This window comes from Hipposideros armiger, unplaced genomic scaffold (genome assembly GCF_001890085.2).
Source record: "Hipposideros armiger isolate ML-2016 unplaced genomic scaffold, ASM189008v1 scaffold_762, whole genome shotgun sequence".
NCBI classification, from domain to species: Eukaryota; Metazoa; Chordata; class Mammalia; order Chiroptera; family Hipposideridae; genus Hipposideros; species Hipposideros armiger.
The window spans coordinates 658,815-679,222 of NW_017732112.1; the positions used below are offsets into that span (position 1 = coordinate 658,815).

Below are 20,408 nucleotides of genomic sequence, written 5' to 3' on the forward strand. Positions count from 1 at the left end.
GAACCGGGGCCCTCTGGTGTCCCAAGCCAGCTCTTAACCAACGTGCCAGCCCCTAGCTCTTTATTTCTTATTGCTGCCCTTACAACTGTGCTCCAGGGGTGTTGGTGAAAACGCAGATTCCGGGGCCCCACACCAGACCTGTCAAACAGGCATCTGTGGCAGCACCCAGGAATCTGTGTTTTTAACAAACTCTCCAGCAATTTTCATGCATGTGGCCCTAGGATCAGCTTTGAGGGTCTCCTCAAGGACTCTCGGCAATGACATTCAGTATGTGGGTCTCCTCCCCTCTTTCCAAGGACATAAATGCATGCACAGTTTTAAAGCAGAACTGCAACCATCAGTCGTCTGTGGAGAGCCTTCCATGGAGGCACTGGGGGCTTTTCTGCTGAGACAGAAACACAGACAGAACCCGGATGGCACGGGCGACTGGACAGGCAGCCCGGCGGGCAGGCAGGTGTCTGTACTTATCCCCCCAGGGCTGAGATCCTCATGCAGAGCCTGTCCATGGAGATGACACATGTGGACAGTCTCCATTCTGTCCACTGAAGAGACAACACACGTGAAACAAGGAAAGTATAGAGAAACTACACCTACTCAGCTTTTTCGGGTTCCGACTTTTCTTCTTTTTCTTCCTTTTCTTCCTCTTTCACCTTTTGTTCCTTGAATGAGTCAACGGGGAAAAGAAAAGCAGGTTACACATCATCTTTGAATGAGTTTAGGGAGCCCTGGGGCCACATGTCTAATTGTGACCTATCCACAACCATCTGCCTATGTTGGGATAAAGTGTCACACGGGCTCTCACTAGGGTTTCTGCACCTCCCCTTGGGCACACTGACCGTCCATACACAGTAGGTGCAGACTTCCTCAGCGCCTGCGCCCCACTGTCTCTCGTCCCTTCAGAAATACCCTTCTTTACCTCATTCCCCAACTCAAATCTTACTCATCTTTCAGTCCAACTAAGGCCCAGTCCTTACCTCTGATCTAGCTGCTACTCCAACCATTCTGACACTTGCATTCCCTAGAAAATATGCGACTTCTACTGTCTCCGGCCTCTGCCATTTAGCACTTAATAGTTTTCTAGTTTTTCCATAAGGGTTAGTTTTCCCTTTCTAATCATTCCTTAAGGCAACTCAAAAGCCCTGACTACACCTTATATTTCCCTTACCTCCCTATGATATTCCATGTGTCAGACACGTGGTGAATACTCATAAAATCTTTATGGAAGGAATTATTTAATTAACTAATGTTGTCAGGGTGGATACCTGAGCTTACACCTAGGAGCTTAAAATAATTCAGTAATTTGTAAAGACTCTTCCAGAGGCTAGCTCGGCTGGCCAAAAAGCCACTTCTCCTGGAAGCGCAAGTCACGTGTTGAGCACCCTATGGCCCCTGCGCAGACGCTGACGTGAGGCTCACATGCTGAGCTCACTGGCATCCACAGAGCCACTGGGACTTGGAGGGACGTTACCTGAGATTTCTCCTGCACCTCAGGGCTGGGAACAGGGTTGCTTATGAGGTCACTGAGGCCAGCATTTGGGTTATGAGGGATAAGCTTGTACTGGCCTCCTTCCCGCTTCAGATCTAAGCCGAATATGTCCGACAGGAGGTCGCTCTCCTCCGTCAGGTCCTTCAGGTCCGTGAGATCCTCCGAGGGCAGGGCGGCTTCCAGGGGCTTCCTCTCGCCCTCCTCCCCATCTCCCCTCACTTCATCCTGCGTGGGGTCCGGCATGTTGGCCAGGAGCTCAGCGACTTTGATCTTCTTGGCACCTTCCACCAGGCTGCCTCCCAGGAGCAGGCTGCAGACGATGCGGGAAAAGCCTCTGAGCACACTGGTGACGAAGTGCACGAGGCTCATCACAATGCTCCAGTAGGAGGAGAAGAGGGCCGTGACCATGTCCTTCACCGTCATCTTCTTCACCTTCTTCATCTGCTTCTTCAGGCTCTTTAGGCTGAGTGTCCGCAGGAGGGTCAGGATATTGTACCTGAGTGCGAGCAGGGCCGACTTGACGGTCAGAATAGAGAAGAAGCCCATTCTCGGGCCCTGCTCCTCCGGCTTCTCCTTCTCGCTCTCCTCTTTGTTGGCTGACCTCTCGTTCAAGTCCGACTCTGAGATCTGGGCTGCCAGCTGCATCTCAAATATGGTGTCCTCGCAGAAGTTCACGAAGAGCTCCATCTTCTCCTTCTCGCCGCCCTCGTTGACCACGTCGAAGATGAACTGCCTCTTGGACTCCTTGACCTGGGGCTTCTCCCACTGCGTCCGGCTGGACTCGCTGATTTCGAAATACACCCTCTCGATGCGTTTGGCGCTCCCCATGATCTCGATGCGGCCCAGGAAGGGCTGGAAGTAGTTGAGCACGCTCTCCGCCAGCTCCAGGAACGTCTGCAGCCGCGTGTCGTTGGGCATGTGCTCCGACAGGTTGGTCAGAAGGACGGCCACGTTGAAGCCGATGTCCTTCGCAGGCTCGTGGAACCGCTTGACAAACTCTTCATAGTCGAGGGTCTCGTTTTCATCGGTCTCGGCGCAGGACAGCAGGAACTCGGTCTCCGACTGCGTGTAGTGCTTGTGGCTCTCCATCACTTTGTGGAACTCCCTCTTGGAAATGACGCCCTTGCCATCGGGGTCATATTCCTTAAATGTGTCAGACGAGGTCAAGTCCTTCAGTTTCAAGAACATGTCAAAGAACTTGAGAATCATCTCCACGTTGTTGGAAGACTCCACGAGCATGTCGACCATCTGCTTGCCGATGGTTCCATTCACCACGTTGCCTGGTGGGAGAGAATGGCACTCATTCAGGATGAACTCCTGATCAATAAAAAGGAGTGTCTACAGGGAAAATAACAATGTAGACCTTATACAACGTCTGCGTCAAGGGTGGCTCCTTGTTGAATAATTACTGTGATTACACAACCATATGCAGAAGCACATTTACAAAGGAATTAGACTAACACACGTAAAACAATATTTGAACAAAAGCTGACTTGTTTTTTCTTCCTTAAATGGATCAAAGAAGCAATAGGTTTTAGGGAAAAGAAAATGGACAAACGTGTATATCCAGAAGCGGACCTGAAATACAGTCTCATTATTAATAATAACAATGAGCCTTTGCATAATCTTTTATGGTTGAAAAATCACTCCTTACAGACAACATCTGATTGAATGTTCACTTGTCTGTAAGGCAGGTACTTCTTATTAATTCTGATTTTACCGTCAAGGAAACTGAGGCTTAGCAAGGCTAAATCAATGTCCCCATTGTGACATGGTATTGAGGGTGAGTGCCAGACTTTAAAGGGATCCCCTGAGAGCAAGTTACATGCTCTTTCTGATTGGAAATGTAAAGCACCGCCCTGCATTTTCCTACATGGTCCAGAAGGTTTATAGTTAGAAAATGGCAGATTACTGATAGGCTTGAGAAAATTCGATAGCATGCTAAATTATAGCCACAGAATGCTTTCACTCCTTGAACAGAATATGCTCTGTAATAAGACTGATGACAGAAGAAGGATGTGTGTCGTGGGGCCTGCTGTGTCCACCTCTGAGGCAGTGACCAACGTGGTTATGAGAGTAGGCTCAGGAGCCACACTGTGGGCTGGATTCCAGGCCCCACCATCTACCCTCCGGGCACCCTGGCAGGGCTCTCAGCCTCTCTGCACCCCAGTCTCCTCTTTTGCAAAACAGTAATAATGATGCTATCAAACTCCAGAGCCTGGTATGAGGATGAAATCAGTACTTAAACCAGGAGCCGGATCAATACAAGAGGTTAATTTTAAGTTGTCATGGCTACGGCTGCTGCTGTTGTTCTTATGTTTGTTTTTTAGACTGGAACTAGAACTGAGGTCATGGTGAAAGAACCCTGTGTTCAGAGGGTATGCAGCGGCCGCTAACAAAGGGTTTTAAGCAAACGGTGCATCTCTGAAGTCCCCGCACAGGGCAAGACTCTTGCCTGAGTTAATCAAAGTGCAGTTTCACAATGCAGGGTGGACTAGGAAGGAGAAAGTAGGAAGGTTTAGGAAAAAAGGATAGGTTACATAATAGCAAATGTTGTTTGGTTGCTGTGGTCATATTCACTGAATTCCCTGAATTTTCATGTCAGTTTATCACTATCTCCTTTTCACAGAGGAAACTGAACGGTGGGAATGAGACTTGTCCGTGGGTCCCGCTCATTGGCTGCGAATGTGTGAACCAGGCTCTCAGCCACTGTATTTACTGCCAGACACAGAGGAGCAGTGTAATAACAGAAAAAGAAGTGGAAAGAGAAGAGGAAATAACAACTGAGAGGGGCATGTGGTGGGAGGACGGGGCTGCCACCCACAGGGTTTATAACGAGGCCAGCTCAGTGCAGCAATTCATGTGGTTGGTGTTTATCTAAATGTCTGTGATCCCTGCTGATTACTCACAAACAAACAAATGAAATCTTTATATACAGTCTTTCTGGAGTGTGTTCTCTTTAAAAAAAAAAAAAAACTAACTTAAGAGTCATAAAGCCCCCAATAAACCCAAGCATCTGTCAAATCTCACTGTGGCAATTTTACTCTTTGCAGCATGCTGACATACTAAGCCTTTAAAAAAAAGAACAAAAGGGAGTTGAATATGTATAATATAAACACATAAATATAAGTCAAAGCTACCTTCTAACATGGACAGCAACATGACCACCATGTCCTTCTGAAGGTCCATTAATTCTTTTAAGAGTTCGATTTGACTGGAATCCTGAAAATATTAACAAATTGCATTTGAGATCATGAGAAAATGAGGCAGCCAGAACATGACACGTCTCCCCATTGCCCCATCAACAGTAGACATGGTGGGACAGAAGGAAAGGAAGGCCAAGTGCAGGCGTGTAGCTTATTAGAAATGTACACCTCAGAACTGAAGAGCATGCACAACTGATTCCAACTCGAGTGTCTGCACGGACATGAGCCAGTCTAACGAGCACAGAGGGACAGGGCGGTGACACGTTCCCCAGGGCCAGCCCGGCAGGACTCAAGTGACTGCACATGGACATCTTTCTGTCCCTGGAAAAGTCCATACAGTACTTGTCCTTACTTTTTTCTAACTTACTACACAAAAATGCTATCTATTTTGTAAAAATTAACTCATCCTGGAAAGAACAGGTATAGACTTTTCTTATGTAAATCTAACCAAAAATGTGCACAAGAGCACCTATACTTATTTACCATTTTTATTACATTCTCAGATATTTCTCTACTTAAAATTTTCGGGTGTTTTTGTTTTGTTTTTGCTTTTGATTTCTCACCATGAAAAAAATATATTTTTTAATTATACCAGGTATCATTTTATTCATCTGGATTTTGCTACATACGAAGCTAAATTTCTACATTGCGGGACACATAGGACTTTTTCTTTATAAACGGTTGTTACCTTGACCAAGTCTACAAACTGTGAACTGCGAGGAAGCGCCAGATGTTAACAAAGTGATGGAGGTGCATCAGAATGAGAACTCTCTTGGTTCACACTGGTTTCCTTTACTTATTAAAATATCATTAGTGGTTAGATGAAAGCATCATGACATTTCCTTAATCAGCTGAAGTCATCAATAACTAGACAGTGACAAAGATTGTCTCCTTGACCAAACTCTAGCCAGACTCCTCTGAGTCTTCTTTTCAACTAGGCCTCCAACCTTGGTCTATAAAGCCTTGAGAAAACACTCACATTGTTTCTGACAGTTCAAGGGCTCATTCCTGGGGTGACCACGGCCCCCATTAGAGTACTTGTCTAAGAAAACCAAGGCCGCCAAAAAATGTAGAGTTTGTCCCATCCAACACCTGAGGACAGAGCCTCTGTCCTCCATCTCTGTGGGAGGGTAGAAGCCTGAGCTGGTACCTACCAGCTGGCAGACACAGCTGGACTCATCGCATTCACCCCTTTAACCAGTGTCCAGTTTTGATTATCTTTGATGTCACGCTCCTTCTTTAGGCCGGAAGCAGGTGTGAGGATCCTCAGGTTACGGAGGAAAGGAGACTGAGGGAGGAGAGGGGGCAGCCCACACTCCTGGGACACAGGGGTGAAGCTCTTCTGACTTCAAATCCAGCACTCTTTTCTCCACCTGATATCTGGCAAGTACCCACACCCTGACTGATATGTCTGATCTCAGGACATCTAGCAAAAACCACCCCTTCAAAGGGACATGTTTACTCAAGATTTACAGGAAGAATTTTTCTATTCATGCATCTCTTAGCGTCAAATGAAATAGATACAATGGTGAGCAAAACATGCTGATATTTTCAATATGTGCTCCCCAATTAACATTAAAACACGGCAGAACGTCTATTTTGTATTGGCTTATCCTTATAGCTACTTTTCCCTCTTCGACTTTCATGAAATTAAATTTTGTTAGTGGGTGCCAGCCATCTAAGGAGAAGATAGATGCTTGTTTCCACCCTATAAGAAAACCCTTCCCCTTTAGCAGGGGCTGGGAGCAGATTGCCAAGCCTTTCCTGGGAATCTGTAGGGAAAGTAATTACCCAGAAGTGGGTCTATGAAGGTCTGTGAAATGTTCAGTGTTCGGGGACTACACTTTTATTTCTCCATATATTTAATTCCTTACTATCTCCTCTTCTCAGTTTTAAATAATGGCTCCCACCTAGTCCCAGTTTGCATCAAATTCTTTTATTGAAGAAAGTGCTTTCTAACGTAGAGTAAGAGAGGTATCGAGAGGTAATCTAAGAACACTAATATTCAGATGAAGGAGAACGTGTTTGATCTGCCTGTGATTACGCCTCCCGTCTGTCATTTAGGACACCAGAAGGTAGCTGATTTACCTGAGACAACTTCATCTGCATGTGGGCAAAGACGTGGAGGAAGCCAACCACTGCATCCCAGAGCCGGCTGTGCGCCAGGCTCTGCTGGTTCCCAGTGCAGGGGCCCTGCAGGAAACAGACCGACAGCATCACTCCTGAGCCTTCACTGCCAAATAAACTTTATAGTAAAAGGGACACACTTAACATAGCTTATTGCCAGCACGTCACCTAAAAAGATGGAACCTCAAATGAAAGATACACAGCGATGATAATGGTACAGTGCCCTTAGGAGATAAGCACCTTCATCTTTGAAATGTTTAATATAATAAATCTGGAAAAAAATTTCTCAACAGATTTTCATGTTCTGTTTCTGGATGAATAATAAAACATGGACAAAAAAGAATGGTGAATGATTTCGATTTTGTCTGCCTTTAGTTTCTCCTATTTAGAGGAGAAGGGTAGAATCCAGCTGTTTTGGCTGTTAAGTCAAATCAATCAGCATGGATTACCTTGTGCAAAAAGAATCTGGGATTCTGCTTAAAATGAAAGAGCAATACTTCCTACTGCTAAATAGTAACCAGGATCAAGCATTCACAGAGAGAGAAAAAGTCCTCTTCAATGCTTTCTTAATTGTGCAAGCGTTTTACCAATCATACAACCACTGAGATTTTCAAAGATTACTAATTAGTTATTAATTTTATGAACCCAGGATCTGAGGCAATCGGAACCTAATTTCGCTCTCTAAGCTTGCACTTCAGAAGTGATCTTTATGTGGCACTGTAGAGTGTGTGTTGCAGAATGTTTCCATGGAGACAACTTCTATTTTTATTTTCTGAGGAAAAATTATACACTCTCAAAGTTCTGCAAACACACACACATCAACCTGGAAAATAAATAGCAGGTGTCTTATTTCAAAAGAAAAACCATATATACATCACAGTTCTTAACTTCTAATTTATTTATTCCTTTAGACAAGTGACTCATAATGAGTTTAAGTTAGGGGGAGCATTAAAACATTTGAGATTTTACTCTAGAAACAGTGACAGAAAGAGATGACCACACTGAAGATACTGACGGGATGCTGACATGGAACTTGGTCCTGCCTCAGCTTCTATCGAGACTCTACAGCTGAGAACAAAAGACAGGAAGTGCCAAGTGCCTCCGTATTCCGTAAGCAAAATATGGACTCAGTACCCAGAGAAAGGGGAGACTAAGTAGGTCTTCCACCCTGAGGACACAAACGTGGTTGAAGTTGCAAAGGGGAGACACGGGAGACAGCTCTCCTGGCAGGCACCTCCACCTCCACCCCTGCTGCAGTGGGAGAGGGGCGGGGCTGCTTCTCCAGCCCTTACCACCAGAGGTGACAAGAGGACCCTCGGAGTGCTTGGCTTCTGTCTCCTGAAGTTGATGCACAAGGTCTGGTATTAGAAAATGTGAGAGACAGAGAGGGACCAAGAAAAAAAAAAAAAGTTTTTCATATGGGCTTCTCAGGACGCAGCTACTCTGTTCTAATATTGCCCAACAAGACCATCTGAAAGGGTCATGTGACTCCAAGGCAGGTGGAGCCACCAGATCCACAGTCTGTGGAATGGAACCTCGGCCGGAAGAGAGGCATTGCCAGGCACTGGAGGGTGAGAGGGTTGCAACGGGAAACCCAGGGTGAAGGCCTGACTCACAGGTGCCCTGGAGGGAGCCCTTCCCTCCCTGATTCTTCTCCTGCCCCCCCCAGTTCCAGCCCCCGAGAAGCCTGAGGCTGACAGTACAGGAAGCAGAACAGAGGAACCCTGTGGGGAGACAGGAGAGAGGCCCAGATCTCACTCCCAGCCCTCAGCCCTGAGGCCCTTCCAGCAGGAAGTCAGGTTCAAGGGGAAGGGGAAGTTTTAAGGTGGATCAGAGTCAAGTGCTTGTGCCCCTGTACTATCACTGAAATGAGACTATGTACTGTGACAGACTGACAGGGAATTTTATTTATCTGAGAGTGCCCAGTGCACAAGATCCATTTGAAGACTAGCAAAGAAATGGTCCACAGAGCAAGTCTGAAGAGACAGTGGTGGGGAAGAATCAGTGGTGGGAAGGTTACTTTAACTTATATGTTAATAAATTCAGCCCATCCAGTGTACCAGGCTGTCGTAATTTTACAGTGAACTTTAGTCCTGTCTGGCTGTTACAGTAACTCCAGTTTCAATGCAAAGGATTTTCAGGATTTCCCTGTGGTTCAAGTCCAGGCCAGTGGTGCTCTCCACAGCGGGAGCAGTGGTAGGGTGCTAATGCAGGGGGCCATAAGGTGGACACTACAGTGCCATTTCAAGGAAAATAAACGTGGTTTTTCAAGGAAAATAAATGTGAGTTTTCTTCAAGTCAGGAACGTGTTCTTCATGTGGTATTTAAGGATTTAGCCAAAAGTTAAAATATTTTAAAGGCTTAAGTTCTTCTGCAACCAAGTGTTGACTAAGAATTGTCTCTGAAACATGCGACAGAGTCACAAACCCACGGCCAAAGTCCTTGCCTGTCCTCTAAACCTAAAGCACACAGACAGTCCTTCCCAGGACTTGTCCAACCTTAGGCCACGTGCCACTGAGCACGGCTCACTAATCAGAACGGAACACCGGCCTTTCCCACCACCTCACACTCCTGTTTCCCGCGACCCGTGCGGTGCCATTGAACACCTTTGCAACGGTCAGAAGCCAGGCTGGCCTTACTTTCAGACTGTGGCAACAACATATAGAACTTTCTTTTCTCTCACTAGTCACCTTCTGGCCTTACTCTAGGAACTCTGACAATGTAATGTCCTCTTACTCAAAAGTAGTTCTTCTCCCCACATTATTAAAACTGGAATGGAATCTTACTGATAATACCTTTATTTGGATGGTTTTGGATTTCCCCCTTGTCTAATTCATTAGCAAGAATTTGAATCAAAGGCAATATGCAGTGCTGTCATCTGTAAGGCAGTCCAAAATAAGCATGCAGCTAATGACGAGCTTTTATTCGGAGCATCAATAACAACCCAAACGTACAAGGCTAAGGCAAGCTTCTTTGAAACACATTTCACTAAATGTGACGTGGTGACCTGGACTGGCTCCTGGGACAGAAAACGGACTTTAATGAAGAAACTGGTCAAATCAGAATAAGGCCTGTAACTTAGTTCATAGGATTGTGCTGATATTAATTTCTTAGCTTTGACAAATGCATCATGGTTACATGAAATATCAGTATTAGGGAAAGCCGGATGAATTGTATATGGAAGCCCTGTAACTTTTCTGTGTATCTAAAATTATTCCAAAATAAGTTTTTTTTATTAAAATATGTTTCAGAAGTGATTAATTTATATCAAAATATGTCATATAAACATGGAGTAATGAGAAGCGAATAAAATGAACAAGCAATAATAAGCCATGCTCCTTTACCGGTTATCCCTTGAATGTTTATATAAACAAGTTAGAATAAAGAGCTGCATATAATGAGAAGTTAAGGGATGCTTCTACTTTTATATCAATTCAGGAGTCTGACTTATTTTGGGAACCAAGAAAGACACACTCTTGGCTGAAATGGCATTTAAGTTTCATTTGTCATAGAGAAACCATTTTCCTAACTGTTTCTGTAAAATTCACTGGCTTGCTCATGCCATCGGTTAATCTCATTTAATCAGGCCAGTTCACACTGTGGGAATAACATGTTTCTAGACGCGGATGAGAATATCAAGGCAATAATGGAAGCCAGCGAAGATAAGGAAATAGGAATATGAGTGGGCTGTAACTGATTCAAAACTCGCTTCTATTTGATTTAAAGAAAATGACTAGAATTATTAAGTGTGGCTTTTCCATTTTGAAATGTGGAAATAAGTATCCTCTTCTCCACCCAGGGAGAGAATAGAAAAAGTGAGATTCTTCCCAGGTAGAAACCCAGAGGACACAATGAGCCTGGAGGGGGTGGGGACAAGCCGTTCAGCCCCACTGCCCTCACCGATGGCCTACCTCCCTTGGTCACTAGTCCTTTATCGGCTCAAATAATCATCCTGCGAACACCTATGAGGATGCCAGCTCTGGGGACACAATCTGTTATTCTTACCTAACTTCTCACCCTCTAAGATTATGTTTAGTCTAAAGAAGCAAACTATATATTCCTTCCTCCTATTTAGTACATTTCAAACACAGTGGTCATGATTCAGAGTGATCCTGTCCATAGAGACAGAGGATACAAAGGAAAGAGGGCAGACTGGACTTCTAGGAAATAGCAACGTTTTGCTGCTTGAAAACAAACAGAATTTTACGAAATCTTTTCAAAATTTTCAGGTTAAGACAAGAAGGTTAGCCTACTAAGGATATAAAACAAATCAATAAAAAGGTAGATTTTTTTATAGTATTTGAAATTTTACCTATTTGACATGATTATGTTATGTAATTATATAATTACACACACAGAGGTTTTAAATACTCGTCTCTGTCTGTTTCTACTGCAACGCTCTAAAGAGGGTATCACGTCCTGCACTCCCTCCCCTGCTACTTTCTTCACACCCACTGGGTGCTGATGTGTATGCCAGGCCCCGGAGATGCCAGAGCCGACACCGTGGTTCACGCCTCCAAGAAGTGAGTGACATGACAGTCGACCAAAGGATAAAGATGTTCATTCCGCATGAATTCGCACCTCAGCCTAATCTTTTCATTGTCATCACTGGCTAATAATCTATGGCCGGGGTCAACTGGACAGGGGGGTGATGTCAAGAGACTACTTTAGGCATATCGCATGTTCCCCTGGAATCCCACGCTAACCAGTGTTGAGTCTTTCTTCAAACAGCAAGAACGTTTAAAGAGTTACCTGAATATACTCTGTCAGGGTGTTAAACACTTGCTTTGCTACTTGGATTGCTTTGGAGAAATTCCTCTGCCCTTGCTCGTCAATGACGTCCTTCCCAGAGTAATACCAGTAGAAATCACTAATGGACTCCTGTGAGAGAGAGATGGTGGGTTAACGCGCATTCCGAAGCGATCACTGACCTGCCCAGTTTTGGGCTCTACAATAGGAAATCATTTTCAATAGCAAATTAGGAGGCAAACAAAAATATCTGTGAAGAAAATACAATTCCCAATGATTTTCCTAAATATGCAATATGGCAACATCTTCCCTAGGTATAAATAATCAACTGGAGAGAAGCAGCAGAAAACTTAGCTTTACAAATGACTTTCTTTCTCTGATGACCTTGAACTTCACAAACATAAAGATTCATAAGATTAGTGCATATTTATCCATTGAGCAGTTACATGCTCACTATGTGATCACAGATATTAGGTAAATCATGGAATAATATTTTTTTGGGTTATAGACATCTGGCCTCCTGTTTCTCCAACAAAGTCGTTAACATTTCCTGGGTGAGAACTCTAGGATGTCCAGGCTTACATAACGGCCCCTGATGAATCAGTTGGACTGCTTATAAATACTGACAATGATAAACAAATATCTAAATAAGATCAACCTTTCCAGACAAGATGTTTTCAACTCTAACATTCTGAAAAAATTTTAGCAAAATGAATAATACAATTTATCATATTATTGTGTATAAAGTACATTTGGGTTTTGAGAGAGGACTTTTTAAAAACATCACACACAAAAAAATCAGTAACGCTTCAAAAATGTATCTGCTTCAAAAATGACTTGTTTCCCCCATTGAGTTTCAAGTAAAGAGGTGTGCTTTACCCACTCAAAGATTAAGGGAAAAACTGAAAGTTTGTGAAATTTTGTTTGTTTGTTTGTTTGTTTGGTTTTTGTTTGTTTGTGAAATTTTTTAAAGTATGACACCTGACTTCTCTAATAAATAAAATGAGAGATAAAAGTTACATAGTGTGTTCAATAGATTCAGCTTTATTAACATGGAAAAGATTACTACAATATCAGAGAAATTTCTAACCGATTTGAGTGTTAAGCTGAATTTTAAAATTAATTCAAATATTAGAGCGGCTGAAAAGAACTAACCTGAGAGTATTCAATTTAAGTATATGGTAGGTGGTTTGAAAGCCTTTACTTCCCATTCCTGAGAATGTTTCGAATATTCTTCCCCCATTAATCTACCAGTTTCTGAAGAGCTGTGCCATGTACGTGCTTTACAAAATGGAAATAAAATGTAACATGCCATCAAGCTAAAACATTTTGGGAAAACAAAATCCCCACTTATAGGAAGAAAATAATATGCAGAGTGCGGACAGGATCAGAGACAGGTGACAGTGGCAGCCTCACCCCAAGACCTGATGGGAGACTGTGATCAAACACAAAACACCTTGAAGACTTCTGATGACTCATAAATCAAAACACATTAAAACATGTCAGCTTAAGACATTAGCCTGCCCCATTATTTCAACTGACCACCCCCTTTAATTTGTCACTAACGTGTAAGGCAACTGGTACCTGAACTCTCAGCAGGTAGTCCACAGTGGAGATGATGATGTTGACAGTTGTATTGTTGCCCGTCTGGGTTCTCAGGTAATTCTGAAAATCTATGTAAGATCAAAAGATGTCATTCCAGTTCATTCAAAAGTTTCAATGAGTTCTTTGAATAACTCCCAGAGTAAATGATGTTTCCAGCAAAATCACTGTGGCTCAGGGTAGTGTTTTATCTGATACTTTTAATGTGGAATAATTGACATTTTCTATAAAAAGTGACTGACCTCCCCATAAACACATCCAGGTGCTTCCCACAACATCATATTTAATTTTTGTCTAAGAGGTCGCTGCCGCCTGTTTCCTGAACCCTGGCTCTTCGAGCTGTGGGCTGGGAATGACTGAAATGATTTCCAACCATTAGGAGACAGGAATTAAATTATTCATTCCATAGCCATTTGTCCCTCAATGCTGTGCTCAGTGCTGGGGAGACAAAGAGAAAATGAAGATCTTGTTCCTGTCTTTCTGGGTGCACTTGCCGGGTAGAGAGCTAGATACAGAACAATGAGTGGAAACACATTACACTCAGTACCACTATGAAGTAGGTTCCTCAGTTAAACAGCAGTGATACAAAGAAAGGAAATAAAGCTGTCTGTGGCTACCCATCTAATCTGCATCTTTCTTCACCTACAGCCTGCCTTCTCTAACGTAAGGGCAATTCATAAGAACTAGTGAAATAGCTAAGGAGGACTCTGAGGCAGCAATGCAACACATAAGACGTCACAGTGCCAGTGCTCAGATGGAATGATGCTCAAGGGCTCCAGGGATGAAGCATAATTGGAACTAACAGGCTCCAGTCATTCCTGGCTGCAAAGCACTTACTCCTCGGTACCATCCTCCAGTCTCCGGTCTCACAAACCTGAGTTGTGTCCCTCACAAAGCAGTTGCAGGAAGCGGAAGAGGTCACAGGTGAACTCGTCATCCTGCAGAACTTTTTCTCCTGCAGAAAAGTCCAGGCGTTACCAACCACCTCAGCATGCCCCGCCCTCTGTCCCCGCCACCCTTGAACTTGCATGTGGGTCTAGCATCGTTCTGAACCAGAACCAGTCACAGCTCATCACCACTTTTCTATCTGAAGCTCATAAGACCATGCGCTTGGCAGATAGATGCACATTTTCTTTGTCAGAAAAGAACATTGAATTTTAAAACTCAGATTTCTCTCTGTTAAAAGTAGCAGCATGGGTTTGGCAACATTTTAGAAACGACCTGAAGATTTCAACTTTTTTCTTTCGTCTTTTTTTTTTTTTGTAAGATGGGTATAGAAATGATTTCCGCATCTCTTCCAAATGTTAGTTAAGTCAGCATACTCTGCATCATTAAACACTGAGTATATTTGGGGGGCAAGAATGACATGTCAGAAAGAGGGCTCAGACATTTTACCTAGATTTCAATTTCAATGTATCTTGATCATGAGTTATCTTCAAAGCAAAAACACAAAGAAAGAAAGTAACAAACAAACAAAAAAACACAGCACCACACAAATGCGAACTGATTTTAAAAGCACAGAGTGTCAGTGAAAAAAATGTTCAACATAAGTGTATGTTCTGGAATTTGAATTCGCTTAGAAAGAAAAATGACATAAAATGTTGTTTGGCAAGTGAATGAATGTACTTATGTATTTTAAAAAATAATAACTTTTCAGACTGGAAATAACTTCAGGTTAAGAAAGAAAACTATGCGATGATCACGTGTTTAACTAAAGGTGTGAATGAACATAATGACAGAGCTGATGGACTTACCAGTCTGCAGTCTGTGACTTTCAAAGTGACAGGCTTCATATAATGGGAGGGTTAGGAGGCAAAACCATTTTGAAAACTAATGTAAACATTAAAAAAAAAGTACATAAAATCACTGTACTGGTCTCCCTGTTGGCCTGGAAGATATATTCGGTGACCAAATGAAAATCACCAGGTACACAAATCAGCCCTGTGGCAAGTTTAAGTGTTAAATTTAAGCACATTGTTTGGAATCTCATTACATGGCCAATAAGCCCATTCCTCAGTGTTTACGTTCATGACAGAAGAGGAAAACAAGGGAGGACTGTCTAAGCTAATAAACTAAACTCTTCATCAATGATACTCAGTATCATTTCATGTGCTATGTTAATCAGAAGTCTCCAAATTGATATTTAAATCAAAATATTATCAGTTAGTTACATACACTGATTCTTTCCTTGTGAGCCCATCTAAAATGTTTCCCCCCCCCCAGAAAATTGGATCAATAAACCATCCACATACTTTCAATGCTCATGCATTCAATGTGAAATGAGTAACCCTTAATTGAAAGTATTCAGAAAAGGAAACATTGAAATAAATATTGCTCTGTCTACCTGTGGACCTAAAAATGCTCCGAACACTGATTTATGACACAAGATTTTAGCAACTGTTGGCACACACAGTATTTTCTTGACTGTATATGCATACCAGTCACTTCACTTACATAAGGACAGGTGACAAATGGCAGTACATCGGGAAGTGGGGAGGGCCAAGGCTCCGTTCCCACCAAGTGAACCAGGTATCAAGGAGTGCTACTGCGTAGTGGACACATTGGCACCTGATTAAAATGCTGCCATTGCCCATGCTGCATGAAGGAGGGACAGCAACAGAGATGGATGGCGGCTTTATGTCTGAAGCTGTTACAGGAGCAACAGTCCATCTGGTGATGGATGCAAAAGAAATTCCACTGGAAGATGGAAACTAAGATTAACAAGGAATGAAACGGGGTAAAATGTAGTTGAAAGCGCACTTGCGTTCTTAAAATATTATTTGCAATAGCTGCTTGATGGCCAAATGTAAAGATTGTGAAAAGCATTCTTTTCCCTGCTTTTTTAATCACAAGGGACTTATGGTTTCTAATACTGTAATAAAATGAGAGTTATTTCAATATTGTTGCTGATGCTGAGTTGGTTCTTTGTACCTCAGTTTTTTCATCGATAAAATGAGGATAATGTGTACTGTCCACCTCACTGGTTTTTCATAATCTATGTGACCATTTTTACAAATTGTGGAAAGGTTAGTTTTAGTAGCAGTGGCAGTAACACTCAGTAAAGATAGGAACAATATGCCTAGTGATGAATATAATTATTTAAACATATTTAGTACATGTGTTTATATTTTCAAAAAGCCATCTTAATTTTAATGGACCAAAACAGTCTCAAAAATATACATTTTCACTTGGAAATAATATTAGGTAGACCTTATTCAACCTACTAGTAAAAATTAACTCCTATTTTAGAGATCTAATAAAAATACACTTTTAAAGGTCACTGTCTACTCACAATGGCTTTACCCAATTAATACAAAAGTACACAAATATTTGCTTGAGTTCAATAAAATCAACTTTGTTTTTATTAATTACTTAGAATATCCACGGTCATGGTTCAAAGTTTGTGGCCTTATCTCCAGTTGAATCTTGGTTTAATTGTTATTAACTGTTAATAATATTAAAATGATCAATAATTTTAATTCAATTAATGTAATAAGTAAAAAGACTACCTAGTATATATATGAAAACAATAGAATTAGTCTAAATAAACTTCAGAAGACTAAGATTCCCTTTCCATGGCAGTATCTCCAGCAATGGAAAGTTAAAGGGCTCAGTAGCAGAAACCACAAAACTGGCTGCATCAAAAAATTCCCTGTAAACACTTGTCCCATAGAATCAAGAGTCCCCACTGCCTTGGGGGAAATAATTCTGGTTACTGATCTTCAGAGGGCTTCAATGTCTATTTTGTATAATTGCAAAAATGAAGGATTAAGGCAAACAATATTTTAAATAGTGAAGTCAGGTATTTGAGTCCCTGTGGGTATTTTTAATGTGATGGTTTAAATAAATGGCTTAAATGTGGCTGCCTACACCATATCACAATTCAACTCACAAATAATAATAAAAAAAATTAAATGGATTCACAATGAACATTTAGTGACTAGAGTGTGCCAGGCATTGTGCTCGATATATTTTCTCATTATTTCGTTTCAGGTTTACAATAATCCTGTAAGTGAGGTGACATGAGTCTCACTGGGTGGTTCAGTAAACAACTGAGAAATTGAGTTACTTGATTGATGTGCTACAGCTACTAACTGGGAAAGGGTCTGAATCCAGCAAACTTGAATAAACATTCATGAAGTGTATGCTCTATGCTGGGTATCTAGTGAGGAGAAAAAGGCAGTCTAATGGGAGAGACAGGCAATGACAGATAATTTCAGAATTCTATGGTCTTTCTGAATTTACTATGCCATAGTTTCTAAACTTCATAAAGGTCTCCTCGGTAATCGATGCGATGTTTGGCTAACAATCTTTGACTACAGGCAAGTATGTTAAAGTGTGAACTCCAACTTGCTTTCATCCATTCTAAAGCCCAAAGAAAACATTTTCTAGAGGTGAGGCTTTGGGAACGTGCATTTTTCTGAGCCTCTGTTTCATCATTTTACATGGGAGTTAACAAATGTCTGACTACCTGACTTTACGGGGCTGTTGGGAGAATCCAACTGGTTCCAACAAGTACAACTGCCTTGTAATATGCAAAGCACAACAGGAATAGAAGTGAAGTTTCAATGGTGTGAAGTCCTAAGTTCAAAAAACCTAGATTTCTAAAATAGAGCATTTCAGCGGGTTATGAATATGACAAATAATCTATAAATTCCATTAAGTGCAGATGTTAAATTAAGATAATAACCTGATGCCAGTGTATTAAAAAGAAGCCCTATATGAAACCTCTAGACAATAAAAATGACCACTATGAAAAAAATGAGATGTGTCCCATGGATAGCAGAATTAAAGTACATGTTAGCTATAGGGGGAAAAATATCCCTTTGCTTTCAAATGTGATTAGCAGACTGTTTCTCCTATAACCTCCTCTTATCGCCCTTCAGCTCTCATTGCTCTAATTAACATCCTGGTTGTCCTTCATCCATTCTCATCAAGATTCTCACTGACCTTCTGGCCCTAAGACTGTGACCCCCATCCTACTGTTGTCAGCAATGCGACAATACTACTCCCCTGATAAACAGATTTCTTTCATGGTGATTATGAATAGTATACTGTGAAGAATTCATTACAATCTGTCATTAAGCATAACCTCAGAGCTCCCCAATGGCCCTGAAGGAAATCAGTTTGGTCCCTCTCTTTGGAGGCCACATGTCCAGTGCGCATATGGACTTCATGTGAAATGAGAAATCTGCAGACTGTAACGTTTGTGGATTCTACCGGAAGCATTTTTTAACACCGGATGTTAGCAATTTAATTCCAGGTGGGTCGTCGCACCTGGATGACATCACTTATGTGTTTCTTATTCAATGGCTCTCCATGGCCTCAGAAAGAAAGTGCGAATTCCTCAGCAGGGCACAACAGGCCCTTCAGGGCTCCCACAGACCACCACCCACCCTCTCGTCCGTTCATTTCTCTTCAGCCACACAAGGTATGTCAGTGTTCTGACATGGCTTGTCCCTTAAACTCTGCATATGCTGTTCCCTTCCAGTGGAAGGTCTTTTTTGGCCTCCCTTATTTACCAGATAAACTTCTACTTCGGGCCATAGGTTACTCCTGTGGTGGTACCTCCCCGTACCCCCGGCAGCTACACACTTCATCTCATGCCTATAGAGCACTGTCTTGAAGTTATCTATTTCCAAGCTTGTCTACACAATAGTGAGCTCCCCAGGACAATGCCTAGGACAGCGTCTAGCATGTTAAAGCCACTGAAATTCATACATGTGCTTCCAAGTTTAAAAACTGCACAAGGATGTTAAGGAAACCTATTTAGTGCCATGAACCAACAACACTTTCTCCTTGAAGAGAAACTCTGCCCATGGGACTGGCAGGTGTGTGGTCAGACTGGGTGTTCACACTGGACAGCACTTGTGAAGGGCTTTGAAAATCCAGGCTGGGAGATACCTAATAAATAAGCTCTAAAAATATTATCAAAAAACTAGGGTAGACAATACTTAAAGATTGCTTTAATTATCCTACTGATTAATTGAAAATTAATCCTTTTTGCTTCAACTTCACATAAGCTGGATGAGGTCCCTACAAATATATCAGTAAGAACCTCGATGCAACCCATTATCAGATACAGATGGAAATTGGGGAAGGTTAATTGCTAGTTAATGCTTTATATAAATTTTTAAAAATCAAATAATATCTGAGGAATCAGATCAACTTCCAAGTTTCATCTTGCTTACAAAGTCTAGGACCACTGCAAACTGATCAAAAAATAAAATGCAGTATCTCCTATTATATTCTGAGACAGAAACAAGGAAATTTGCACTTTCAAGCTCATAATGATTTAGTAAGGAGTCTAAATGGTTCTGAGGAGAAACATAAATATTCAAAGATGGAATGACATTTTAAATATTCATGTAGGTTTTTGGCTTTGAGCATCATTATATGTTAAAAGAAAACACACATGACTAGAAATATACAGGGAAGGCAACACTGAGCACATTAGAAATGTACCAAACACACTTGCTAAAGAACCGGTTTTTTAAACTAATCTGGGGATTGTTGCATAAATCATATAAATGTCTGACCACTATGCTGTACATCTGAAATTAATATAAAATAATATTGAATGTCAACTGAAAGGAAAAAATCCCAAAAAAACCCACAAGTGGGAAGTCCAGGTTTTTGTAGAAATCGGGGAAATTGAGTTAAAGAGACATATGAATATGGGCAAATTTACATGATAACAGAAGTAGAAACAGGAATATAAATGATTAGTCTGAAATCTTTAGACACAAACCTTAACGAAACACATATTCCCTAATGATATCTCAATACCAGATTAGAAATATCATTTGTCAGCCTAGAAAATGTCAAAGTGATTCTAAAACTTCAATAACACATGCAAAAATTGGCAACAGATTGGTGTCTTTGAAGGGAGCAAGCAACAAAAGGTAAAGGGACAAAAATTACTACCTAAGCCAACAGGCTGGGCACAAAATCAGCCCCTGAAGAATTGTAACAGGTGGGAGAGAGGGACTTGGCTCAAGAAATTGGTCAATGAAACAGTGGGAGGCAAAATGCCGGCACTTCAGTCTTGGTCCTGCCACTTCCCCCTGTGACCTTGGACAAGCCATGTAACCTTTCTGGCTCTCAGTCTCCTTATCAATAAAATGGGACCATACCTCACTGGAGGGTTGTGGGTATCAAAAAGTTCATGCGTTTAAGTTATACATTTTCCAGGACTATACAACTTATGGTCATTTTATCATCACCAGGAAGAAATT

The 20,408-nt window shown here is 41.8% G+C and overlaps 1 protein-coding gene across 1 annotated transcript in view; it reads right to left on the bottom strand.

Moving 5' to 3' along the window:
- LOC109373962 (ryanodine receptor 2-like) overlaps positions 1–20,408 on the bottom strand; it is a 152,164-nt gene that overhangs the window by 44,310 nt on the left and 87,446 nt on the right. The window contains exons 27-33 of the mRNA XM_019628228.1: positions 14,045–14,125; positions 13,153–13,241; positions 11,572–11,700; positions 6,781–6,885; positions 4,627–4,708; positions 1,469–2,766; positions 595–659 (exon numbers count right to left, since the gene is read on the bottom strand). Of these exons, the coding sequence (XP_019483773.1) occupies positions 595–659; positions 1,469–2,766; positions 4,627–4,708; positions 6,781–6,885; positions 11,572–11,700; positions 13,153–13,241; positions 14,045–14,125 (1,849 nt within the window). The remainder of the gene's footprint in view (positions 1–594; positions 660–1,468; positions 2,767–4,626; positions 4,709–6,780; positions 6,886–11,571; positions 11,701–13,152; positions 13,242–14,044; positions 14,126–20,408) is intronic.